General features: G+C 43.5%; 3 protein-coding genes across 4 annotated transcripts; all 3 read right to left on the reverse strand.

The window, feature by feature from the left end:
• Window positions 1–3,507, reverse strand: drg2 (developmentally regulated GTP binding protein 2). Its single transcript, XM_074696595.1, has 13 exons — window positions 3,264–3,507; window positions 2,732–2,889; window positions 2,302–2,391; window positions 2,157–2,217; window positions 1,895–1,985; window positions 1,740–1,812; window positions 1,456–1,546; window positions 1,274–1,371; window positions 1,046–1,122; window positions 855–943; window positions 713–771; window positions 565–618; window positions 1–292 (listed from the first exon to the last, which is right to left on the reverse strand). Exons 1-13 carry the CDS (start codon window positions 3,325–3,327, stop codon window positions 206–208), a joined length of 1,092 nt encoding a protein of 363 aa, XP_074552696.1. The 5' UTR covers window positions 3,328–3,507; the 3' UTR covers window positions 1–205.
• Window positions 3,508–4,753: 1,246 nt separating this feature from the next.
• Window positions 4,754–16,162, reverse strand: LOC141810138 (calpain-15-like). 2 transcript variants are annotated; one of them, XM_074697492.1, is made up of 13 exons: window positions 16,031–16,162; window positions 15,034–15,218; window positions 10,372–11,380; window positions 10,090–10,295; window positions 9,778–9,961; window positions 9,377–9,600; window positions 9,168–9,293; window positions 8,842–8,994; window positions 6,937–7,098; window positions 6,633–6,853; window positions 6,382–6,527; window positions 6,122–6,300; window positions 4,754–5,913 (listed from the first exon to the last, which is right to left on the reverse strand). In XM_074697492.1, the coding sequence occupies exons 2-13, from the start codon at window positions 15,189–15,191 to the stop codon at window positions 5,805–5,807; spliced, it is 2,877 nt and encodes a 958-aa protein (XP_074553593.1). In that variant the 5' UTR covers window positions 15,192–15,218; window positions 16,031–16,162; the 3' UTR covers window positions 4,754–5,804. The 2 variants fall into 2 exon arrangements, with proteins under 2 accessions (XP_074553593.1, XP_074553591.1); XM_074697490.1 differs by having other exon boundaries at window positions 4,754–5,917.
• A 1,494-nt stretch (window positions 16,163–17,656) lies between these two features.
• amdhd2 (amidohydrolase domain containing 2) lies at window positions 17,657–24,696 on the reverse strand. The gene is made up of 12 exons (XM_074696691.1): window positions 24,359–24,696; window positions 23,782–23,917; window positions 23,564–23,700; window positions 23,334–23,473; window positions 23,205–23,259; window positions 21,203–21,415; window positions 21,045–21,133; window positions 20,794–20,938; window positions 18,915–19,022; window positions 18,741–18,809; window positions 18,532–18,633; window positions 17,657–18,445 (listed from the first exon to the last, which is right to left on the reverse strand). Exons 2-12 carry the CDS (start codon window positions 23,862–23,864, stop codon window positions 18,366–18,368), a joined length of 1,221 nt encoding a protein of 406 aa, XP_074552792.1. The 5' UTR covers window positions 23,865–23,917; window positions 24,359–24,696; the 3' UTR covers window positions 17,657–18,365.
• Window positions 24,697–25,343: the final 647 nt, after the last annotated feature.

Consider the following 25,343-nt stretch of genomic DNA (forward strand, 5'->3'; position numbering starts at 1 on the left):
TTTACAGATTTTATTCTTTTTCTCCTGTTACAATCAGCCTTAATCAAAAAATAAAACACACATTTTGTGTCCCCAAGCATCTCACATGTAGTCTTTAATGTTTTGTTCATGTACAAAATAAGAACAGATGCTGTTTATTTTCATCAGTGTATTTCTAGTTGATATCATTTCTCCTGCTATTTCTTCCTCAGTCAGAAGCTTCTTTTTACTTCTTAACAATCTGGATGACGTCCTCATGCTCCATGATGTGTGTAAGGCCGACCCTCTGAGGACTGTACTTGGTACTGGTTCCCTGGAAGAGGAAAGACAACACAGCTCAGATTTATTTTACAACTCTTTAGTTGATTCTCAGCTTCAAAGTTTTGGCCTGTAAACCTCTGATCAGTGCTGTTTGTTGAGATAAAGTTCCTCCTGCTGCACAGAAAACACCTCAGACTGCAGACCTTTGTAGTATCATTACACGCCAATTAGTGGACTACTGTGAAAGGGTAACCTGAAGCCTCTGTTTCTAATAAAGCTCATTCATGATGACTGCATTTCTATTCGGTGGAGGTTTGAACTTACCCAAACAAGGGCGTATTTGAACTGGCTGGCTAAGGTTCTGTGGATTCGATGGCACTGTGAAGAGAAAATAAAAGGATTTAAGACCCTCTGCGTAGCATGGAGTCCGCAGGTTTGATCAGTGTCATTCAGATTCATGTGTTTTCCTCACCACATGTTCTACAGACGCTCCTCTCCTCATAATGATAGCATCGTTAAAGTCCGGCCGCTCTGAAGAAGACAAAAGGATTATTATCCCCTCATTTTGATGAGACTGTTTTCATGTAGAAGTCTGGTGGGAAATGTGTAAGTACCTCCTCTTTTCTTTGTATAAATACAAATCAGAGCCAGGTATTCCCACAGCATCTCCAGGAGGTAATCCAGGTTCAGCTTCATGCCACAGCTGAAGAGAAAACACGGACAGATGGAGGAGGAAGCTGTTACCTTAACAAAGAGCTTTCAGCCAAGATCTCTGTTTTCATACACAAGAGCTCAAATCTCTCACCTGATGACGACACTGTTAGGTCTGTGTGCCAGGCGATCCACCTCCTCGATGGAGATTTGATCCACCTTATTGTACACCTGTTAATACAAACCCAAATTACAAATAAAGAACAGAGACAAAACCTTTCATCTCTAAATAAAGAGGTTCCCCTGATTTTCTCTTTTTCTGTCTATGAGCTGAAATATTCTTCTTTGGCCTCAAATGAGAGGAGGATTCACTCCAACGTACATATAAACAAGGCATGTAGACTCTGTTCCCAACGATGACGTCGATAAATTCATCTGGTGTGCTGTCCTCTCTGAAGAGTACCTCTGCGTTAAAGATTTCTGAGGAGAGAGAGTTAAAGAAGCCAGCAAATACCTCTGTGAAATATTTATTTAACTAAAAAAGGCAACATTAGGCCAGGATACTGTATTCATGGAGGATAAGCTGGACGAGTTTCTCTGAGCAGTGGGTGAGAGGGACTGTGGAGTTGTAGGAGAGGCCGCCACCTTTCTTTGGCTACAGAGGGAAAAAAAATCACACGTTTTCACAAATTTAGTCAAAAACGTGAGAGCTCACGCTTAGGACTAACATAAACAAGGCCCTAATGACATCAGGTTAAATGAAAGAAATCTGAAAACCCAAGCATTACACCTCTTTAAAACAGGCTGCATGTGTTCACGGTGCACACATGATAAAACAGAAGACATACCTTGAAATAAATATTTGGCTTTTTCCTGTTGAGTCTGATGCCAACTGACTCCAACTCCTTTTCAAGAAGCTCCCTGAAACAAAGCATTAAAGACAAGTTAGCATATAAATCACTTCTACAAACAACACACTCCTTAAAACAGTGACACCACAAACCTCTGAACATCTCCTTTGGTGGCGTCCAACATCATGATGACAACGTCTGCAGTACGGGCCACAGCGATGACCTGACGACCTCTACCCTTACCTGGAAACGATCAAATAGAGTTTTACTGTGAAGTGATGTTTTCCTTCTCAGGATTTAAATTCATGCTTTAATCCCTGTTTTTTGTCAGTTTGTTGTTATTGAATAACACTTGTGCTTTAACACTTCAATTACAAATTATAACAAAGTACAAAAACTTGATTCTCCACTCACCTTGGGCAGCACCCTCAATGATTCCCGGAAGATCTAATAACTGGATGTTGGCCCCTTTGTACTAAAAAGCGACGAACGACAGTTTGAGTGACACAATTTATAGGTACATGTGATCATATATGCACTGCTGTGTATGAGTGTGTACCTCTATGACACCAGGTATGCAGGTGAGGGTGGTGAACTCGTAGGAAGCAGCTTCACTGGCTGTTGATGTCATCAAACTGAGGAAGGTGGACTGAGTGGACAACAGAAGATTCGTCAGACCAGGACATGGAGGTCTTTTGATTTTGTTTCACAAGATCTTTACATGTGCAACATGATAATAACCATAGTTTACTTCTGTTTTCATTATATTTATGACAGTTAAACTTACAATTATACCAACGGCTGAGTGATCAGAGCAGAGTAGCCTGTGTTTATTAAAATCTTTAACTTTAGGATCTTTGAGCATGTCTCAATATCAGCCAATCTGAGTGAAAGTATTCAATATTGGGTTGTTTTGGAACATTTGTAGTATGTAGTATGTAGTGTGTGTGTGTGTGTGTGTGTGTGTGTGTGTGTGTTCCTTAACATACCTTACCCACGGAGGGAAACCCTATAAGAGCAACACGAGCATCCCCTGACTTCATGACATCAAAGCCCTCTCCTTTGGCCCCAGCTGATTTGGGCTCCAGGAGCTGGGCTCTGTATTTGGCTAGCTTTGCTTTCAGCAAACCCAGATGGTACTCAGTGGCTGGAGGAACAAATTACACACTAAATCAGAAACGTATAACACTGACTGACTAAAGGTTGACTGTCAGAAAAGTGAGGGTCTGACTCAGATATAATGTGAGTTAAGTTTGGAGAGGAGCTGTGAGAGTACAACACCAGTTTACGGTAAATCTTAATTTAAAAATGAGCATTTAAGAAATAATCTGGACTCAGATAAAATCTGAAAAATGTTTATTTTACTTGTATCAGTAACTGGCATAAATGTGAAGGCATAACTTGGCATGTTTCTTATGAATTACTGAGTAACAGAACAGTGACGGGTGTCACACGTACACACAGCTGCCCATAAGTTCAACATGAAGCTAACTGTTAGCCCCGCTGCTGTCACCTCTTTACCTTTGTTTTTCTGTGTCCGAGCGATTTCTTTCTCTATTTCCGCGATTTTCTCTAAAATCCCCATGGTGGCAGAAGAAGTTGGCTACAGCTACACAGTAAAAAGGAGTAAATAAAACCAGACACGTGTCTCAGTGGAGTTGGTAGCACTGTTGGTTGGTTAGCAGGCAGCTAACCAGCAGCCTGCTTCTGCTTCTTCTTCTTCGTGGGTTTGCTGCTGCCGGCATTCAGGCTGTTGTATCACTGCCACCTTGTGGTCTCAGTTGGTACTACAGACTGAATATGAAAACCTGTTTTCTGTCCAGCCAAGTCGACTCTTTCCGCCAGGGAAAAAAAATAAAAAGTTTTTTTTGTTGTTGTTGTTTCAAAGAAAAAGGCAAAAGGTCAGGATGACTTATTATTATGATTGTGTATCTAATCATTATGTTTTTTCTTTGTCACAGTATCTCAAATGTGCTGTTTAACCCTTTAACCTTCCATCCAAAATGCCAAAGCCTGTGAAAGACTTCCTTAAACTAAATCAGATGCTGTTCTTAGCTATTTGGAGTAAATAAAAAGTTTGGTCTCTCTGAGAGGTAACACTTTGGACTTTTATCGTCAGTATTAAGTCTTATAGCAACTGTAACTAGTCTGTAGTTACAGGGTATATGCTGAAACCCAGAGGTTAATTTCAATACCTTTTTAAGACTTTTTAAAAAACCTTTCAAAAAGTTTTAAGACCTCATCGTAATTTTAAGCTGTTGGTAGCGACCCATCTTTAGCAGTCATGGTTTGAATTTAAATAGAAATGAGGTAAGAATAAATGAAACTACTGGCAGATTTATTGACACTCCCATTCTTGTTCCCATACAACAAGTAACAGCAATTATTCAAGGCCAACTAGCTGAAAAAACCAAAAACTTATTTGATTATTATCACAACTTCATTGGCCGAATGCTTAACAACCCAATCAGGGGACAGTCACGAGGAGGAAGAGAAATATTCATGGATACTTTTGGAGTCAAAGCTTGAACTACAATAAAATTTAACACCTCATAAAACCATAATTAAGACTTTTCAATACTTTTTAAGGGGCTTAATTTTTCCCACAATTGATTTATCAACTTTTAATACTTTTTAAGACCCCGCGGACACCCTGAGTTAAGTAAGAACACAAAAAATTTCATTTTTATATTTGTAGCTGCACATGGAAGGATGACAGTGACTCAAATCACGCCATGTCACACTCGATAAATATTATTAGCTTTGGAGAGACCATCAACCACCTCAGCTGGTCAGATGAGGTGTCAATCAAAAGGACTATAGTTTTTAAGCTGTAGTATTGAGGTTTGAAATACCACAGAATCTGCACAGCTCTGTGTTTAAATCAACTTCCAGATGACTTTCAAAAAAAATCAAACAATCATACTTAATGAAGTAAATAAACCAGACTGAAAGAGCTATACATGTTTTAATTGACAAAGCATTATTACAGCCTTTAAACATTTGCATAGTTTATACATTGTCACTAACTTTGCAATGGTGCTTTTGGATAAATAAGCTGAAAATATGTTTCTACATGTTAAAAAACATTTCCTTTACAGTAAAACACAAGAATCCAGCATATAGTTCAGAGTTTATAAAGTGCTAAATGCGTTCACACAGCGAGTCTCCTCTCTAAAACTAAGACTCTAAACATCCTATGCGCTTCACTGTTAGAGGGGATAATACTGAGCTAATTTAACACCATGTCTGTGTTTGTGGCAGCCTGATCACACTAACATCTACAAAAACAAACTTCTTCTACTCTTCTATCATCAGTGCAGGTAAGACAGTTTGGACCTGAAGACCAGCCGTGATCAAAAATGTGTTTTTAAAATATAAAGTGCATTGTGTTTTTCTGGAACATTCTGTTCTACATGAGCTTTAGAGGAATGTGAAACTTCTGTTGGTGGTTTTGGTGTTGGCAGAAAGGCTCTGAAGACAGGAATGACTTAGCTCAGAACATATCATCTCATTCAAATGAATGTGTGTAAAAAACATACAGTTTAAAATCAGAAGACATTAAAAACAGTTTTATACCCTGTGGCACATTGCTACACCTGTTTCAATCTAAGCTAATATCTCAGCTGCTTTTGTGCAAACTAATGAGATTTAATCTTCTGTCTGTGAGGAGTCCCGGCTTAGAGAAATGTCTCAGACAGCTCTCCACCTTACAATGTTTCCTTTTTAAAACTAAGTTTGATGCTTTACAATTTTTTTTTTCACAATGACAAAATGATTTTCTTCTTCAAATAAAGTCATTTCTGTTGTTTTTATTGGCTGAGATAAAATACCTTCATGTAATAAAAAATGGCTGAACCCTTTGGCGCCACTGAGAGACAAAAAGGCTGATTCCTAAAGTGTTGGACTGTCCCTTTAAAGGAGCTGCCTCCACACTGAGACCTCATACCCCGTTTATAATCTCCTCTCTGCTTCATCATGTCCCAGCAGCCTGTCATCAAAGAGGCCGAGGCTGATGCAGACCTGCTGTTTCTGGGCTCAGGGCAGGACTGTGCGTTGCTTTCAAGGGACTCCAGTTCCCCAAAGAAGCCTGGACGGCTTTACGATGGGCCAGACGGTGTGTGATGGAGAATCCAGCATTTCCCTCCAGCTGAGACAAAACCACGAGCACCTGTCTGGGAGAGATAAAGCCTCATTCACATTTTCAGAAAGGCTTCAGCGTCGTCTGTATGTGTTCCTATTACAATCATTAAAACAAACGTTAAAAAGCAGAGATGTGGGAGATGTTTCTGCTGACTGGGGGTGTTGTTGTGGTGCTGTCTGTGTTTGTACAGTCTGTTTGCTGTTGGTGTGATCACTGAGATGGTTTAACAGTAAACCTGTGAAGAGGAGGGATGCTGTCGATGGCTTTGAGGCTGCCTCGTGTCGACACCACGTTGAAGCTGTCGCTGCAGTCACAGGAAACATGGAGGTGATGTCTGGGGTGTCGGTTTTCCACCATAACGATGAGCCCCGCCCAGCCGTGAGTCAGGTAGTAACACGTCATCCCCTCCCGACCCTGACAACCAGCAGGAGAAGAAGCATTTAGACCCTGAGAGTGTCTCTGATTTTACAGACTGATGAGAGGATGCAGCAGTACCTCGTGGCGCTCTCCTTTGGTTTCTGTCAGCTGGATGATGGCGTCAGCGATGGTGGTGTTCGAGGCTGTGATCTGCTCCACCATCACCAGTCGGGAGCTGTAGACAGCCAGCGTGAAGCCAGGCTCCTCTGACCTGCTGCTGCTCGCTGAAAACAGAAACAGTGTGGTGCACATTCATTTCAGCTCAGAGCCTGCTAATCAACCCTGATCAGGTGTGTTTGTGTGTGTGTGTGTGTGTGTGCAGCTCTTACTCGTCTCCTCTGTCTCGTTATTGACCCAGTGGTTGAAAGCACAGCAGAGCACGGCGTACTCGCCCGGCTCCAGCATGACGTCACAGCCCACAAACCTCCTAACCGAGCGGCGGCTGTGAGCCAGCAGACGGCCCAGCGACAGGACACCTGAGCTGTCGTAGGAGACCCGAAACACCAGCACACACAGATCCAAGAGGTGGCTCTCTGCTGTGTCCCAACGCCTGAGGGGAGTTTATTTTTAACATGAAACGTTCGCAAACTTTATCCCCTCATTCAAACACAAACAAGCCAAACTGGCTCCTACCTGCTGCCCTGCTGGAATAACGCCAGCTCCACAGCTGATCTCTCCAGCACGGTGATGGACACAACCGTCACTGGGACGTCAGCCCCACGGGGAAACACACCTGGCACTCTGACTTCCTGCCAGTCTGAGTGGATCTTACAGATATCCACAGAGTCAAAGTACCTGTTCATAAAACCACCAGAGTTTAAACCATAGACTGTAAAAAAAAATGGGCGTTATCTTACTCGGCTCGAAGTGAAGTCGCCACAAAAACTGCTCCCCCTGGTGGCTGGCTGCAGCATAGGTCAAAAAATCAATCTCCCCAGCCATTCAAGATGATGGTCCAACTTTAAAAAAATCAATACACCTCGTAGAAATGTTTCTTGCATCTGGTTGTCACGGTTATTTGAAGATATTATTGGGATACCTTGTATCCAGCTCCTCTTTTTTCCCCAAAAATTTCGTTCTCATTAGTTATAACAAGGCTTTATGTCATGTTTGACGATGATTGACAGCTGCCATTCTTGTGCATTTTTTTCAGAGATTGTAAAATATGTCAGGAAAGAGAGCCAAGAAGAGATCAGACTCTCGTAAGAAAATATATATATATTGAGTCTCTCATCGTCTCTACTGTGCTGACTCTGGCTACCAATTGCGGCGCCTGTGACGGGGGTATTTTGGCTTCAAAACCGTACAATGGTAAATGGTAAAGCCACGCTATCCTCAGACAAGTTAGCGTTTTTTTAAACACAAAATTCAACCTGTTATCAGCATAAAAATGTACGGTTGGTCAGTTTTTAGAAATGATACTATACAACAGAGGCAACGTCTATCAAGTTTTGACCGCCACAGAGCAACCGGTGTTTTGGAGTTAATTGCAACCATGCAAACTGGTGACTCTCAGCTGACGGTATTAGTGATTTCCATAGACTGTGTAAAACATGGATGTAGTCTCCCCGACGTCACCCGCCTGTTTCTGAAACGAAAAATGAAGCAGCTCAGCTATCGCAGCCATATTGGTAGTGACAAGGGCTTTGTGTACAGCTACAGGATGCCTGTCGGTGCCCGACCCTGAGCTGTGCCTCTGATTGGGCAAGCTTGTGATCTTAAAATTCCTTTAAACGGCCGAGTTAGAAGACCCTCCCGTACAGTGGGTGACGAAAGAGAAACTAGCGACTCAGACAGGAGACGTTTTTTGAACCAGGCTGTAAATAGGTTAATTTCTGCTTCGAAAACAGCTTTTTTTGGCTTGGTGTGTACGTGACTTCCGCTACTTCAAGCGGACACTCGAGAAACAGCAGATTTTAGCACTTCCATATGGTCTCATATTCTTAGACCGGAGGTTGACGCTTGGTGATTAAGGTCAAGAGTCACCAGTTAACAGGGTCACACTTTCCACTGAAACACCAGCAACGTCTGTGGGTAAATAATTAACTCTGGACGTAGTTTTCTGGTTCTGACTCAGCAGTCTGTGCGCTTTTTTGGTCTGGGAGGGTTTCTGATTTATTGACACACATGTACGTCCTGGTCTGTCACAGTCTGGTAAATGAAGTCATGAGCATCAAGTGACAGTTGTGTGTTTAAATTGCTCTCTGGGTACATGCTGAATTTCTCTGCTAAAAACGTTTGTCCACCTGATATCTGTCCACTTGCTGATCTCTTCTGTCCACTCATTGCTATTTCACAAACCTGGGAGACGTTTAACATCAGTAAAAGTACTGATGATTAGTTTAAAAATCTGTTTTTTGGTGGTTAACTCCACCACGTCAGTTGACAAACCATTATACTTTGCAGTGCTTCTGCACCCAAGTTGCGCGCATCCAGCGTTGTTGATAAACAAATAGTCTCTCTGTACAGTCAACGGTTTAAACCAGGTGAGTAAAATGATCAGAACATGCAAACATGTGACTTCACAGGCTAACGTACCTGATGAAATCCCAAAAGTCCATCCAGAACAGGCCGTCTTCAGCCCGCTGAGCGCAGAGCTCCCTCTTCAGGTGAGGAGGCCAGCTGGGCCAGTTGTCCGCCCAGGGCCCGGTCCAGGAGAAGCGACCCCACGGGTTCCTCAGCTGCAGTAACCTGACACAGGAAGCAGATCTAAGATGCTGTTACATCAACTTAAACTTCAAATAAAGTTTGTTCAAGTTTCATGACTGCAGCGCCGAACCATTCATGAAACCAAATTCTTTATATGTGTCTGCTCTGAGCTTTGGTCACATTCAGGTGAAGGCTCATGAACTCTCTTGGCTCACCTGTGGCTGTCTACATCTCTCACATCCAGGACAGAGTAAGCATGCCGCGGCCGTAAACCCAGGGACTCGTACTCCGAGTCATCCACCTTCATGTTCCCACCTCCACATGACGCCCCCATCAGGAAGCTATCAGTGCAGAGAAAACACATTAAGGATGCACTCTTCATGTCTCTGCAGACTCAAACCAAAGACTGAGTCCCTACACTCACCCTGCTTCTTTAGAGCTAAGCATTTTAGCCCAGATGAGGTCTGTGTCGATGGGCTCTTCTTTAGGGTTGGTGGCACTAACCTGGAGGGCCAGCGACTCGCAGGGAGCCCCCGTCAGCGTGGACAGGCCCTCGATGGCTCGACCTGCCTGCAAAGCAAAGTAGGAGCCGTGCAGCTTTGCCAAAGCTTTTTCAATCAGGGCCACCCAGAGCTGCTTCCGCTGGGCCTGGGGAATTAAATTAAGAAAGATAAGAAGAGCGAAAAATAATCTCCAGGAGCAGAGCGAGGCTCCTGCTAGGTGAGCAGGAGGAGAACCAGAAATGTTTTCTAAAAGAGAGAAAGATTATTCAGTTTTGTGTTTTCTGAAGATGTGGATTCAGACTGTGTGAAGCAGGACGCTCACCTGAGAGAAGAGAAGGTGTCCGTTTTCATCGCAAGGCAGCATGTCGTCCACCAGCACCGTGGTCCAAGATCCGTCCTTACACAGACGCACCTGATAGGCTCCTTCAGCGCACAGCCAGCGAGTCACCATCACCTTCTCCACCAGCTCTGGACGCTCAGCCAGAACCGCCAACGCACTCAGGAACCTGCTCCCAGGAGAAAGTTAAACATTCAGCGCTCTGATAGGAGAGGTTTCAATTCTTAAATCTGCAGGTTTGACTACCTCTGCTCCATCATCTGCCTTTAAAATGTGCTGAGGGCTGAGTTTTCTCACCAGCAGTTACCCAGAAGTCCCTGCAGGATGTCAGATGGACGAAGTGTGCGAAACACAGACCACTTCAGCGCCCGCTCTACGTTGCTGCAGTGGATTTCGTGAGGTCGAAGCCACCGTTTGACCCGATGCTGGACGCTGTCATCTTCAGGAAAGCCGACAGACTTCGGACCAGGAGGGAAACTGTCGTCCACAAATGTCACAGAGTTCTGGGAAAAACCACAGACACAGGTGACCTTTAGGGTGGTGTAACCTGGAGCTCTTTAGACGGGATCGTGCGCTCACCTCTCTGCAGAAGCTGATGATGTTCTCCCACAGCTCCTTGGCCTCTCCTTCATCACTCTGCCGCCGCTCCTCCACCAGCATGCTCTCCTTCCTCTTTGCAGACGGGGCGGCTCTGAGCTGCTGCGGCGTGTGGCACGCCAGGCAGTGCTGCGCTTTCATCTTGTTGATGAGCGTGCACGCCGGACACGCCCACTCCTCTGTCCTGTTAATGTCAGGGGCAGCACATGCGGGGAAGGATGCTGAGGTGTCTGACGCAGGTGACATCTCCTCAGTCAGGACGCTCAGGCGCCTTCCAGCCTGCAGCTCTGACGGCGCTGAGAGATGCTGCACAGCCAGCGACGACGGAGAAGGGCTTAAGCTAACGAGGCCGACCTCTGAGGGGGGCACCTCTCTGCGGCTGCAGGGGACTGGGTTATTATGACCTGAGGAGGAGTCTGACGCCTCCACAGGTAAACACTCTCCTCGGGTGGAGATGGAGAGGGAGATGGCCCCCGCTGCAGGTTCAGTTTTCTTCACTCCTGTTTTATTGCTGACCTCAGGGATGAGTAAGGCATCGGCAGGGATCTGGGGCAGAGACAGCTTGCGTGGTCCTCCACATGCAGAGCAGGACATGGAAGCAGGCGTGTTTTGCAGAGTACACCTCCTACAGTCCCACATAAGGCTTTTTCTTTCTGCATCATCGACGGCTGAGGGTCTCAAGGGGCCGGAGCAGCTACTGGAGCGCTGAGGCCGAGGCGGCAGGTCTTCAGAAGATCCCCTGGGTCGGTTCAGGGGTCCGCTGCAGCCGCACAGAGAGCACGCCGGGGTGTTAGAGGGGTTTGAGAGGGTACAGTCCGGGCAGGACCAGCGTCTGTCCTCCTTGTTGGTTGTCTGCCACAACCAGCGTGTGTCCGGTTTCTGCCGGGGGGCTTCACAGATGGAGCAGCGGGGGGCGCCGGCTGCGTTCAGGAAAGTACAGCAGACACAGGCCCACTGGCTCCTCTGCAGGGGCATTGAACCAGAGGAGAAACTGGAGACCAAAGAAGACAGCTCAGAGTCAGAGTCTGGGATGTGAAATCAAAAAGAATCCTGAGAAAAGACATAAAACTCTACCGTGATACAAGAAGAGAGGATTATATCTGCTGTCGAATGTTTAGAAAAAGAGCCTGAGCAGTGTGAGTGTGTTTGAGGTGAAGCCGCAGCTCGTTCAGCTCATTAAACAGCTGCAAGCTGAAGCAACTCACTGAAACTTTCTGTGCTTAATGAAAACTTTGAACCCTCATTATGCAAAAAAAAAAAAAAAAAGCCGGATGTTAAAACCACTCTTTAAAACAAGGGACACTCTTCTTTTTTTTCATTCTGGACAAACTTCTCTAACGCTCCAACAAAACAGCTTCCAGAAACATTTCCTATGATAGGAGTTAAGTGCAGAGTGGAAACATCAGAGCTGTGTTCAGCTGGTTTTGCGTAGCTTTAACATCCCAGTGGGAGCAGGAGGGGGTCTGAGAGAAGGAGAGGAATCCAAATATAAACGGTGCATTTGCAGCTCTTGCATTGTTCTATACCCTGCGGTGTCTGTGAGAAGAAAATTAAAATGCATGAATATGGAAATGAAAGAAGCTGCAGCATCATAAAGTCTTCTTCAGCTGCTTCCCCAGAAACTGAAAGATTATAAAACATTGATGATTGGGTTGCTTCTCTGGGTGTTAATTATTCCAGCCGTTTGGGTCTGAGCACTTCACAGTGTTGCAGTGTTGTTCAGTCCTGACCCAAACTCTCCAAGGGGCTCACCAACGGATACAGCTCCAGCATTCATGTTGTTCATTGTGCGCAGAGGCCTGGGCTGTAAGTCAGACCCAGATTATCCATGTGCTGGCATCCAGGGAGAAATTCAGTCTTCAGGAGCTAGTGGGACATCTGTGCTGAGGCTGTCCCACATTCTCTAAGTAGCTTTGGCGCCCAGCCCGAAACTTCCAGCAGGGCACAACCTGGACGGGTTACTGCAGAGCAAACTGTCCCTCCAAGAGCTCAACAACAACAACTACCAACCTGAGGTGGAACTAATGAAGCAGAAATACTCCTACACTTTTTTTCCATCTGTTCCTGACAAGCTTTCATTTTTCCTCTGCCTGCTCATTGCAGCGCCTCATCCCTCCACTAGGGGCCTGGGTATTATTTCATCTCTTTCAATTATTCTCCTGTATGTGGTCTGTGTTTGGGTCCCACTGAGGTGACAGTCCCTGGTGTTGATAAGTGAAGCTGATGAAAGGGTGCAAAAAAACTGCAGTTCCATGAGTGTCCACTGGAGGCTGCATCAAAAAGTGAAACAGTCACTGTTGAACTTTCTGTTAAAAAGCCCTAACCCCTTGCATTGGAATAGATACATTTGGATCCTTAATTTTCAAAATATATCAGATGAATTCTGTAGATATATGTAATAAAAGGTGGGCGACTCTAAGAGCCAGATTAGAGAATGGGAAAACTTTAACACAGAGCCCAGTGGGAGCGTTGAGACCTTGTAGTGATCTCTTTTAGATGTTTATGCGTTCTGGACTAAGCATATACTACTTAAAAATCAGCAATATTATAAGAATGTTGGTGGGGTGGGAGAAATAAGGATCAGGATTTTGTGTTATATGCTTTTTAAATCGTGATTTTTTAACTATCTATTAACATGAAGTCAGATCCCCTGAATAAATCCTAAAAACTGACTCACATGTGATGAACATTTTTTGGGAGAATATGGCTCCTGATATAGGCTCCTGACAGTCTGTATATATGTATATATTTGTTTGCTGCTATATTTGCTCCTGTGTTTGTCTGGAGATCCTTCATGTAACCATGGCTGCATTGTTTACATGTGAAATAAGCTGTTTGCAGCCTGTAGCATGTCAATGCTAACTGGTGCAAGGCCTGATGTTTCCCCACAAGGTGAGAAGAAGGAGGTGAGGACGACGTGCTGGTTCTTAGGTGTGAGCTAAGAAGTCATGACACTGACCTATCCTTCCATCCACTGTTATTGGAACGTAAGATCTATCTCCAATAAGATGGACAAGCTAGCCGTGCTAACCCAGAAACAGAGGAGAAACCAGAAGGCAGAGTAGCATCATGCTATTCACAGACATGGCTAACGGAGCTAACACCAGACACCAACGCCACATTGTAAGAGCTTCACCTGCTGTGAGCAGACAGGATCCAGGAGACGGAGACTGAACAGACTGCTGAAGAAGCTCAGTCCTGGACCCTGTGGAGGTGGAGGCTGGCTGAACTGGAGAATGGTGGACAAGCTGTCATCATCTGTTTTCTTGTGGACTTTTTTGCACTTTCTATAAACTTTCTTACTTTTTTTCAACTTTCACATGGTCTGGTGTTAAAGAAGCAAACTAAAAATCTGAGCTATCAATGAATCGCAATAAAAATTAAAACAGCATTGCAAAAGTTGTAAAAGAATCAAATCAGGAGAAAAGCATATCGTCCCTCCTTCTGTTGGATTAAATGCGAGAGGAAACAGGACAATAAATCTGTCTGCAACTTTCAGCACCATGGACAGTGTCGTTCTTGAACAGAAGCCTGGACAGCTTGCAGGGATTATTTATTCATCCATTCATCTTGTACCACCTATCTGCTCTTTAATGTCTTTAATGATCAGGAAATTCAAAAACAGATGATATAACATACAAAATATTTAAGGTTACAGGTAAAACTGACACGAAAAACAGGACTGAGAAAAAAGGCTGAAGATAAATCTGGCTGTCAGTTTCAGCACCACAGACAGCACCGTCTCCCTTAAACAAACGCCCTCCATGATGCAGCGTGTCTCTCCTGAACTGAAAATGATGTTTTTCTGTCTGCTCTTGCTTCATTAAGCTGCTCTGTGTGTCTCTAAACATCCTGCTGTTCCTGCTGCAGCAGGTCCTCCACCTGCACAGCGCTTTGATTCACCGCAAAATGACTACAACTCCAAAATGAAAGCTGACATTTGGACACTTTCCCGCTCTGTAGCTGCACAAGTTCAAAGTCAGTGATATCCGACTCCTTCACTGAGATAACACATTTTACTGAAGCCATACCTCAGCGCTGCTTACTCATAGATGTCTCTGCAGGTTCACTTTGATCCCAGTGCATCAAACGAAACACAGAGTCGACTGCAGACCCATATTCCCTCTGGTGAGCCTCCAGTCTGTCGTCTGCAGCTCAGCCATCAGGGCTTTCCCTGGTAGCGTTACACTTCCTGTCAGAGTAACTTGACTCTGCAGGAGTTTGGGACAGCGTGGCAGCAGAGGAGACTCACCAAAGCAGCACATTAGACAGAGATACGGTAATAATTCATAAGTGGAGATTTGAACTAAAGCGGGGAGGCTGTGGTTTACTTTATATCGACCGAGTGATGAAAAATTCATGAGCACATGGCAGAGCCTGGGAAGTGTAGAATATCAATTAAACAGCTGCCCCATCCATCCTGCCACCTCCTTTAAGGAGTGAGAGCATTAATAAATCAGCGTAATCACTGGTTATTCCTCAGAAAGCAGACAGACAAAATAAATGTGGAGAGCTACAGGTCAGATTAAGGAATCTGCTGCTTTGAGACATGTTTACAGAGTCATTCAGATAAATTCTTACAGTTAAGGAAGTCAGAGGAAGCCGATGTTGTCGCTCTTTTCACACACCTGAACCCCGTCTTACCTGCGCTCTCTGTGTCTGCCCGGCCTGGGAAGCTGCCGAGGGAGAGAGATGCTCTGGCTGCTCCTCAGACATCCCATGATGGGCGATGGGGGCAGAGCTGCTCCGCGGGGGGCGTCACCTTCGGCCTCCTCAGCCAGGGAGGAGGTGGAGCCTCCCATGATGCTGCTGGCTCAGGTGGAGAGGACCTGGAAGAAGGCAATTTTTTCAGCTTCATTCACTCAAAATCAAACTCATTCTCAACTTTTCAACCTCGTCTTAAAACTGTGAAGTAAATATGTAAATTTAAATCTAGTTTTGACTTTATTTCATCAGTTCTCACCATAAAAAAGGAAAAAACAATCTCCACACTGATCCATCTCTTCTTTCCTTCTCCTCCTAACACTCTGACTCTTCTGTAAAGATATGAAAGTAAAACTCTCTTCTGCCTTTACCTGGGACTAACGCTCTGCTCAGACTGTTAACTGACTCACACAGGGTTCACCCAGATGTCATCTCCTGCTTAGTCTGGTGTCTGCTTGCTTCAGCTCCCTGCCTGCTCACTCCTCAGTTCTGCCCTTGAACAAGGACTTCAAATCAGTGTGAGCTCTATTCTCAGATGTGTGTGAAGCAGACACAGAGATCAGTGTTTATTATCCTCAACAGCACAAAAACTGCTCCACTCTGTCCCTTAAAACCTGATCATGTCTCCCAAATTTCGTCTCTTGTGTTTTTCCATAGCGTGAATTTGGAAAAAAAAAAAATCAAAATAAATTCATCTAAAAGAAACAACCATAAAACTCAGAGAATGCTGTGTGTGTGTTTGTGTGTGGTCTGCATCCAGCAAACTGCCTGATGTCTCCTCCGTCCCTCACTGCAGATGCCTCCCTGCTGATACTGAAGTTAACATGGACTTCAGGTAACCTGGTGCACCTGCAGTACAGCTGAAGGCTGACTCACAAACTGCAGACAAGCACGAGGACTCAGGCGCAGACAGCACGTGCGGGATGGCGGGACTCACCTGGCTGCAGAGCGGGCACGAAGCGCGGGGATCCGGGGCTGAATGTTCCTGCCAGCCGCCCGAGAGCTCCATGCATCCTCTCTCGTTAAAGCCTCGTTGTGCAGCGTCACCGGCTCTGCTCCAGGAAACCGTCCACGCGCTGAGACAGCTGCACACTTCCGGTCAAGGAATTCAAAATAAAACAGTCAACGTTGGTTTTCCGGTAAACTAACCCTTAATTATTAACTCTATCTTATTATTTATTTATTTATTTATTTAAGTTTTCTGACTGTTGGGACTTTTAATTTAAGTAGAGCTCCCAACATCCTTCAATACCTCCTTTTAACAAAAGTGTTTTTATTTATTTATTTATTTTAATTTAAATCCATAAAGGACAACAAAAGGTATTTTAAAAGTTTTTTTTTTTTTTTTATTTAAAACAATCATAATGAATTTATTTAGAATGTAAAGGTTATTGCTTACTATGGAAGCGTATTGCATTCACTTGAAGAAAAAAAACAACTCAGGTTTTTCAGAGTAATTTTAATCTGCGGTTTGTTTTTTGTGATAATTAATTTTGTTTTTCTGATTAATATTTTTTTTTATTGGTTTGTTTTCTGTTTCATTCAGATGAAGATTGTACACAGAGCTTACATCACTCCACAAATACCACAGCGCCCTGATGTATGCATACTTGGATTTAAGATGGATAATAAAATACCGAAGCTAACTCAACATAGTATCTACCTTACTTTTATGTCTGTTAAAAGGACAATCCTCATGAACTGAAAAACTCGTAAACCGGACAGCTACAACATAGACAATTGGCTGATAGACTTTTTGGATTTGATTTCAATGGATAGTGCAGCTTCAACTCTGAGTAATTATAACAATAGGGACGACCCATGGACTTTCATCAGGGGAACGTTTAAATAAAATGATGAATTGTAGACAGTGTGAACAGTATATGACCTTTGCTGTATTTGAATTATAACTATAAATTGTAACAGTGATGACTCCTGCCCCCCCATGCTGTATTTCACATGCAGATGGCTGTTTTGTTTTGTGTTGTCCTAACCCCCTTTTGTCAGTGAGTGTGTGATGAGTGTACTGTCATTTCTTTTGTTTTGTGTAAGATAATAAAAAATGGAAATAAATAAATAAAAATCTCAAAAACTGAAAGATATCTTAAATGTTGTATCATTTATGAAGAGCTAAAAGATCAGTGGACATTTTAAAGCAAAAGTGAAGTCTGTCAGAGGAAGTATGCTGAAGTTATAGCATCCCAAAGTTGAGGAAAGTTTAGGAGGGAAAGGAGCAGATTCCCATTCATTTCAGATACGGAATTTTCTTTTAGAAAGAGCTGAATAAATCAAAAAAGTTAAAGTGTAAGAGATAAGAAAAGTCATAGCACACATCTCCAGAAGAAGCTGATTAGTTTGAAATCTGAATGGCGAAAATCGGACAAAATTTGATAACAAACCAAAAAATATACATAAGAATGCTGACTCAGCATTTGAACATCAATTCTTAAATTCAAACTGCTTTTATTTTGAAGGAACTCTTGATTTCCTGTCTTTATATTTGTAATTGTTTCATAGCTTCTCAGCTTTGAAGAGCTCTCTGCTTTGAACTCCTGTTCTCTGGGGACATTTTCAGGAGGGGACACCGGACAGTTGCCGGCTCCTATCGACCTCTGGTCCGGTAAAGAGGAATATCTCCTTCCTTCAGCACGTGATTTAAAAAATGATCCCTTTTCACCCTCTTGGATCCCAGGGTGTTTATATTTCAATGAAGAAGGAATTTTTTTGTTTGTACAAGCACAAAACAAGATGAGCAGTCAGAGCAAAAGTATCAGTTTGTCCACAAGAGGGCACCAAAATTAACACAAACAGAAAGATCCTTACAGTAGCTTTAAGAGTTACTTCTTAAAATGATGCACTGCAGATCCTTAAACGTCAAACAGTTGGTTGAAACCAGTTTAATGTCAAAATATGTCCCTTTAAATCCCAGGTGAGCACTTTTACGAAATGACACTGTAAAAATCTGTATGTAGGCAGCTGTTTAATATCAGTGCACATCCTTTATAAAGTTTTAAAGTTTAATATAAAGACTTTCAATTACAGATAAGAGGTTAAACTAAAATGAAAAGTAACAAAATGACATTAAAAAAATACTTTTATGAGGGTTTACCGTTAAAATATGCAGAAAGCTGAGCAACTGACGACAAAAACCTTCCAACACAGTGGGTGTTCTGTGGTAAACAGCGCCCCCTGAAGGCACAAAGGGTCCCAGCTGTCCTTGAGAGTTTTATCCTCCTCCGCTTCTTCTTCTTCTTCTTCTTTTTCTTCTTCTTCTATGATCCTTTCTTCCAAACCTCCTCTCCAGAAATATAGGTGGCTTTGATGTTGAGGGCATCATCCAGCAGAATGACATCTGCACATGTATGACGTGAGTTAACTTTTGACTGGATACTCTGTTTAGCGATTTATGGAACAAATAAAAATCCATTGACTTCTGACCTGCGTGTGATCCATAATTCAGGTTCCCCTTCTTGTCACTGATACCCAGAAGTTGAGCGGGATGGAGCGAAGCGGCCTCCAGAGCTTCTTCCACACTGCAGCCTGTGAACATGCACAGATGTGGAAAAAAAAAACAAACGAGAAATGTTTTAAAGCTATGAAATAAACGTTTAGGAGGGGTTTCATACATGTCATACACCAGGACTCACCTGAAGCCTGTCTGAAGTGCCGCACACACATATCCATGGTGGCTATGCTGCCGCAGAGGGTCTTAGTGCCTACAAAGAAAATGGCGCAAACTTATACTGGGCTGGAAACACTCAGTTCACAGATGGTGTCTCTTTTAAACCACCATCACTCATTATTGGATCTGGATCACAGACCTGCGACGTATGCATGCAGACCCTGGATCTCAATGACCTGCTGGCCAAGAGTGTGGCGACCTTGAGGGAGACCCATCGCTGTGATTGCATCCGTCACCAACACCAAACCTGAAGGGACACACATCAGTATGTTCACCTGATGATTGCAGACTGTTAAAAATCAGAGGCTCATAAACGTTAATACTTTGAATCCTCCTGGGATGTGTGAGCACATTTCATTAAAGGGGACATATCATGCTTGTTTCTCCTTTGCACTATGCCAGACTAGGATGCCTGTAAAGCATTTCTGCCCTCAGTACAAGACATTTAGTTCCTTCATTGCCCCACAATAGCGTTCTCAATATCCTCAGTTTAGGCCATTCTGAAGATCTCGTTGAAACGCTCCGTTTGGAGAATGACCTCCAGTAACCTCGCAACGTCACAGCCCTTTGTGCTCTGATTGGTCAATTCTATCAGAGAGGCGGAGGGGGCAGAGCCAGGAGGCGGTTTTTGCAGCATGGCAGTATTTACAAAATCGCCACATTGAATGGAGCAGACCGAGCGAGTTTGCTGTTTACTAAAACTTCACCGTAAGGCATTGATAGCACTAATACAATGGCAGAGTGTAGGATACGTCCTTTTGTATTGGACCCCGAGTCAGACCCAGACGGTTCTGCGGCTCAGGGGGAAGAAAATCCACCTGGACACAGATCATCTCAGGACGCTTCAGTGTGGTGAGTCAAACCGGTACTGTAACATGTATAGTTTATACGTGGAAATATAGGCAGACTTCACCAATAAACTATTTCTATAACAGGGCTCCATCCTGCTCCTTCACTTTTCTCTGTCTGATTTATCCATCATGCTGAAAGTGTAGTCTAAAGATCGCCTCTACCATAAGTTTGTCACTTTGTTATTACCGCAGCATTATTGTGGTCCAGGTTCACAGTGCATGTCAGAACAAGCATGCAAATATCACAGTCTCACAAGTATTACGACGTCTGCTAAAATTACAGTGTTTTAACTGCTGCTAACTCACCATGTAAAGCCGAGCTGCTCTGCAGAGCAGAGTCCCTGCATCCAGCATCTCAGTCAAGTTAGCCAGAGCTTGTAGGGAGCTTTATTTATACTGGGCTCTTGGTGGGTGTATCCCTCGGTGGCGGTTGTGTGACTAACTGACATCACAGAGGAGGAGCTGCTTTATCAGATTACTCCAATAAAAAGAGAGGATCCTCGTGTCGTCACAAAGGTCAAAATCTTGCAGCCAAATGGCAATGACCTATTTTCAGAGACATCAAATCTCATTCTAGGATATCAGAAAAAATACAATATCTCATTTTTTGAAAATTCAGGGGGTGAAAGGTCTTGTTTTCAAATTTATTATATTATATGTAAGTATTAAATCAGGGATCAGCATATGTCCCCTTTAATGCTTTTACAACGATAGCATCAGTAGTTATTTAATTATTTGCTGCGGCAGAGATCCTTCCATCAGTTTCTGCAGAAATTCTGCCTCATCATGTAAAACTCAGCAGGGAGACACACTGGAGGAGGACGAGAAGAGAGAAACATGCTGTTCTATTTTTACGGCCTCCTGAACACCCAGAGAAAACTCCAACAGAGAGCATACCAGCTGTTACACTTCCTAATGACGGCTCAATGGGTGTACTAGGCTGTGTGGAGTGTGTGTCCGCAGCTGGAGACACCAGCTGTATCAAGTGAAGTGATGCTGGAGACAGAACATCCTCAAGGACAAACACAGAGATGCACTCTGGATAAGTGTAGCTGCACCTGAAGCCTCCACAGAGAAGATTTCCAGAGGTTTTCTCTTCCAGGTTTTTAAATCTCTGGGTGAATTTATCTGCTGCTGGTATGTTTGTGTGTGAGTTCTCGTACTGACCAGCAGGGTGAGCTCTGTGTGCGATGCGTAGCGCTGCAGGATTGGTGTGAATCCCGTCAGCGATCATGCCGTAGTAAACCGTCCTGCCTGCAGGGATCTGATCGCTGGTCAGGAGCCCAACGATACCGGGGTCACGATGGTGGAACTGGGTCCCCATGGGATCAAACATGCAGAGGAAGGAAAATCTGTGTTTGATTTAAAGGTGTGAAACAGGATGTGACCCTAACCCTGACCCAGGTTCAGGGACTCACAGGCAGCATGGCGTTGAAGAGGTGGGTGATGAAGGAGGCCCCGTGCTGAACGGCCCCCTCAGCCTGGGACAGGTTAGCCACAGAGTGACCTGCAGGGAGAAGAACTCTGATCATAAAGCCACAGCAGTCTCATGGGGGTCTGTTTAGACCTGACTCACCTAAGGACACAGTAATGCCTCTTTGGGAGAGCTCCTTCACCACTGATTGGCTGCCGGCCAGCTCAGGAGCTAACGTCACCACGGCAACGTTATCCAGGCTGCCATAGACCTCCATTATGTCCTGGATCCCACCGGTCTGAAAGGTGCGGAGGAAGGTCTCAGGGTGAGCTCCTTTTTTCTCAGCGCTGATGAACGGACCCTCTAGGTGGAAACCTGCACGCAGCAGAAACACTGAACATGAACACACACACAGCGAAGCAGCACAGGGCTGAACACAGTCTCAGTTAAACACACTATTTCCTGCTGGTTGTCTCATAAAACCACAACAAGCTCCTTTTTTATTACTTTTTGATAAAAAGTAATTAACTTTTCAAATAAATAAATAAAGTTTTCATTCATAACCTGCTTAAAGAATTAATTTTCCTCATGGTGTTTTTTAAGTTTAAAGAATTTCCAAATCAATAAATCAGTCTTGAGTCTATAGCACTTCAAGTTGAGGCTCCAATCAACTTATGAAAAAAAAAAACAATCTTGAACTTGGCATCACAGAGTAAGATTGAACTACAATTTATTTTGTTTAGCTACCATTTCACTTTGCTAACCAGGGTAGCTTCATTATGATTGATTCAAAGGGGAGGTTTAATGGTTTAGCCCTGTGGTTTTCAAAGTGGAGGCCACTATGGAGGCCTCAGAAGATTGGCGGGAAGGGCAAATTATTATCATTTTTAAAATTTGATTCCATTATTTTATTTTCAGAACCATTTTTCCTGAAAATACAACACGTAAAGCGCCACAATCATCGGCTTCTTCAGTTACCGATTATACCTAACTGCACTTTGTGTGACAGCTGCAACTTCAGGATGATGATGTCATGATTCCTGTTGACCCTATGGTTTGGGATTGTATAAAGCTATTTAAAAAACTAAACTGAGCTTTGAGACTCTTCCCCTGTCTAACAACTGACTACATGTAAGCAAGGAGTGATATTCTTAAAAAGAGGCTCAAGACCCATCTTCTTAATCAGGCTTTTAACTGTTAAAGTCTTCCTAACCCTTTTTATGCTTACCCCTATTTTTACACTTTTTATTATTACTCTATTTTATAGTATTATCATTATTACTTTATTTATTTATCGTAGTCTATCCTGTTCTATTACGTTACTGTTTTATTGCAATGTTTTATTTTGATGTTTTAGTCAGGACAGAGATTTCTATTCAATCTATCTTAAGAATAATGTTTCATTACCTCAGTTTTAGCTTTTATACCCTTTATCACATTCCACTATCTTAGTCCCTCGGTTTTCCAGTGTTTCCTCCTGGGGGCCTGCCACACCGGGAGCTGATTCTGATCCACTGATTGGATCACTGTCCAGCCCCGGTGGCTAGAGAGCTCTACACCTTGGAGTGGAGCCTCCTGTCTGCCTGGGCTGGGGTGGTCCCTGTAGTGGCGCCCCCTTCAGCCATGGGCCATGGCTCCTCCCGGTCTGCGCAGCCCCAAAAGGTGCCTTTTTCCTCACCTCAGATCTTGGTGCCCAGCCATGTCTCATATTGTCTATGTCTCATGTCCATATTTGTGGGGTTAGGAGGTTTGAGGTTTTTGTGGTATTTCTTTGTTTCTTTTTTGTTTGGCTTTGTTTTTTTTTTTTTCTTTTATCCTCTGTGAGGCACTTTGTGTTGCAGAATGCATGAAAAGTGGCTGACATAGCCCTGCAACAACCAACTTGTGTGAGTCTGGATATTTTTTTAAATAATTTCCTTTTTTAAACAACTGTAGTAATTATTGAATAGTGAATAAAAGTTAGAAAATACATTCTTAGAGTTGACATTTCTTTACATATTTTGAAAACTTGTCTGTTTTCAAAGGGGTCCCTGGCCAGGAGCAAATGCTGTTTGGGGGCCTTGGCATAGTAAAGTTTGGGAACCCCTGGTTTAGCCTATGGTCCTTTAGTTTGAGGCTAACTTTAGGCCCTAAAATAAGACGCTGTGTGAGGCTGTGCTCTTACCAAGAACTCCAGCTCCATGTTTTCCTCCATCATGAACTTTGACCTGAGGCAGAACCTGAAACATACATGTTGATGAAAGTGAGAGTCTGTGAAACTGTGCCAGGAGTCTGATCTTTAGGTAAAAGTTACCTTGTGGTAAACATCAGGGGGCGAGGTGACCAGAGTGGGACAGAAAGACGTCACGCCATGCTCCAGGATCTTCTTAGCAACGAAAGAAAGTCCGCTGCCAACGTCCTCAGAGGCCTGAGAGAAGTCGATGCCGTATCCTCCTGGAGAGAGGAGAGGCTGTGTTTACATCCATACCACTGAGAAATGACTAAGTGAGTGTGTGTGTGTGAGTGTGTGTGAGTGTGTGTTACCATTGATCTGGACGTCTATGAACCCCGGCGCGATGATGCTGCCTTCACAGTCCACACGTTTGTCAGCGTACCCTTGCTCATCGAAGAAGAGCTTCTCTGGGTCTAAAATCTTCCCTTCACGCACCCACAGGTCCTCTCTGTGCACACACACAAACACACACACATCTTCAGACTCCTGCAGACCCCAGCTGTGACATCTCTGAGTGTGTGTGTTGTACCTCTGCAGTTGGTGGTCTCTCAGTATTCTGCAGTTGATGAACTGAGTGATGGGGGCGTCAGACACCGACTTGTTAGACGGCATGTTGTTCTCTCAGAGACACACTCACTGCTTCAGATCATTGGAGGGGGGCGCTGCTGAATAAATCAAACACTCCTGTTAGAGAAATAGTCAGAGTCACTGGAAAAACACATCCAACAACATTTTAAAATGAAATGACCCTCATGTTTTTATCACCTGACATGCGTACACACACAGAGAGTTTTATTCAAGGAGGTGATGAAAGTCTTCTTCTTCTTCTTTGGTTACCTGCTGAACTGCTGGGTATCTACTGATTATGTGATATCTTATCAGAGAGGGTGTAACAGCTGACTTTGACCTCTGCTCCTCTGCCATGGCGTTATGAAGACGTGAAATAACGCGTTCATTCAGATACTAATCACCCCTGACCATGCATATAACTGTCAGCATGTCTCACTTCAGTCTGCTTGTTGCTCTGCGTTGAACTGCACTGAGCCAAACCCCATAAAGAAAACAGTCAACTCAAACAGCCTCCTGCTCCTGCTGACTGCACCCACCTTAAACCAGAGGAGGAAGTAACAGGAGATCAGTCAGGGCCCCGCCTTCACTTCGGCATTAACTGAATGCACAGTATGGATCTGCCTCAGGGGAAATTCACAGGTAACCCACAGTCTGCATGTTCCTCTCCTTCCGTGAAATAAGCGAATTTTCCAACCGGAACCAGCATCACCGGAAACTATTCGTCCGTTGGGATCCGTTGCACGAACACAGACCAGTTTTGACTGAACTTATCAAGTTTTCCAGTTTTCTGGAGTGTTAAGTGTTAGGAGTAGATCTGAAGGAGAGTCTGGCAGGAGCCGTGACAGAAAAACACGGGAAACGGATGTCATGTGACAGTGGAGCAGCGGGTCAGCTGATCACAACAACAACAGAAAAAAAGAGAAGAGGAGAGGTTTCTGTTTGCTGACAGCTGCAGTTTTCATCTCATAAGGTATCAGCTATGGCACTGAGATGAATCATACTCTGATTTGTACATTTACTTTAGGTGGCAAAGTCTCAAACTAAACCAAAGTCTATCTGCAAGGTCTCACTAAACTCCATTTGGACTGTGCTCAGGCTGCTTCTATAGTTCTACAGTTTTATTTAACAGACGCTTTTGTCCAAAGCGACTTGCAACAAACGCAAGAATTTCTACAGAAAGGAAAACCTTAGTGCCGTGGTTCTCATTATTATTTTTTCGGTAATGTATCCTCTGTGAGTTTTTTTCCATTTCAAGCAGCCCTTAACAAGCGCAAAGAAGTTTGGGTTGGAAAAAAAGTGTAAAACACCGTGCCGTACCATCAGTGTCTATTGGTTATAATATATATATTTTTATTTTATTTATTTATTTTAACTTAATCTTATATTGGATTCAAACATTGATTATATTAATACATTAATTAATTAACTAATTAATTGCATAATAATAATAATAATAATAATAATAATAATAATAATAATAATAATGTATTATTACTATTATTATTATTATTATTATTATTA

Source organism: Halichoeres trimaculatus, unplaced genomic scaffold (genome assembly GCF_033239565.1).
Source record: "Halichoeres trimaculatus isolate MK-OKI-2021-1 unplaced genomic scaffold, fHalTri1.1 fHalTri1_scaffold_20, whole genome shotgun sequence".
Taxonomy (NCBI): domain Eukaryota; kingdom Metazoa; phylum Chordata; class Actinopteri; order Labriformes; family Labridae; genus Halichoeres; species Halichoeres trimaculatus.

Excerpts from the sequence above, each read along its gene's own strand:
- drg2 (XM_074696595.1), bottom strand. The coding sequence starts at position 3,327 with ATGGGGATTTTAGAGAAAATCGCGGAAATAGAGAAAGAAATCGCTCGG. Across the intron at positions 1,813-1,894 it reads ACCAAAGGAGATGTTCAGAG|GGAGCTTCTTGAAAAGGAGT; the intron begins GTTTGTGGTGTC and ends GCTTTGTTTCAG. Across the intron at positions 944-1,045 it reads CCTAACAGTGTCGTCATCAG|CTGTGGCATGAAGCTGAACC; the intron begins GTGAGAGATTTG and ends TTTTCTCTTCAG.
- LOC141810138 (XM_074697490.1), bottom strand. The coding sequence starts at position 15,191 with ATGGGAGGCTCCACCTCCTCCCTGGCTGAGGAGGCCGAAGGTGACGCC. Across the intron at positions 9,601-9,777 it reads GACACCTTCTCTTCTCTCAG|GCCCAGCGGAAGCAGCTCTG; the intron begins GTGAGCGTCCTG and ends TTAATTCCCCAG. Across the intron at positions 7,099-8,841 it reads GACTTTTGGGATTTCATCAG|GTACTTTGACTCTGTGGATA; the intron begins GTACGTTAGCCT and ends TTTTATGAACAG.
- amdhd2 (XM_074696691.1), bottom strand. The coding sequence starts at position 23,864 with ATGCCGTCTAACAAGTCGGTGTCTGACGCCCCCATCACTCAGTTCATC. Across the intron at positions 23,701-23,781 it reads AGAGACCACCAACTGCAGAG|AGAGGACCTGTGGGTGCGTG; the intron begins GTACAACACACA and ends GTGTGTGCACAG. Across the intron at positions 19,023-20,793 it reads ACACAGAGCTCACCCTGCTG|GTTTGGTGTTGGTGACGGAT; the intron begins GTCAGTACGAGA and ends GTGTCCCTTCAG.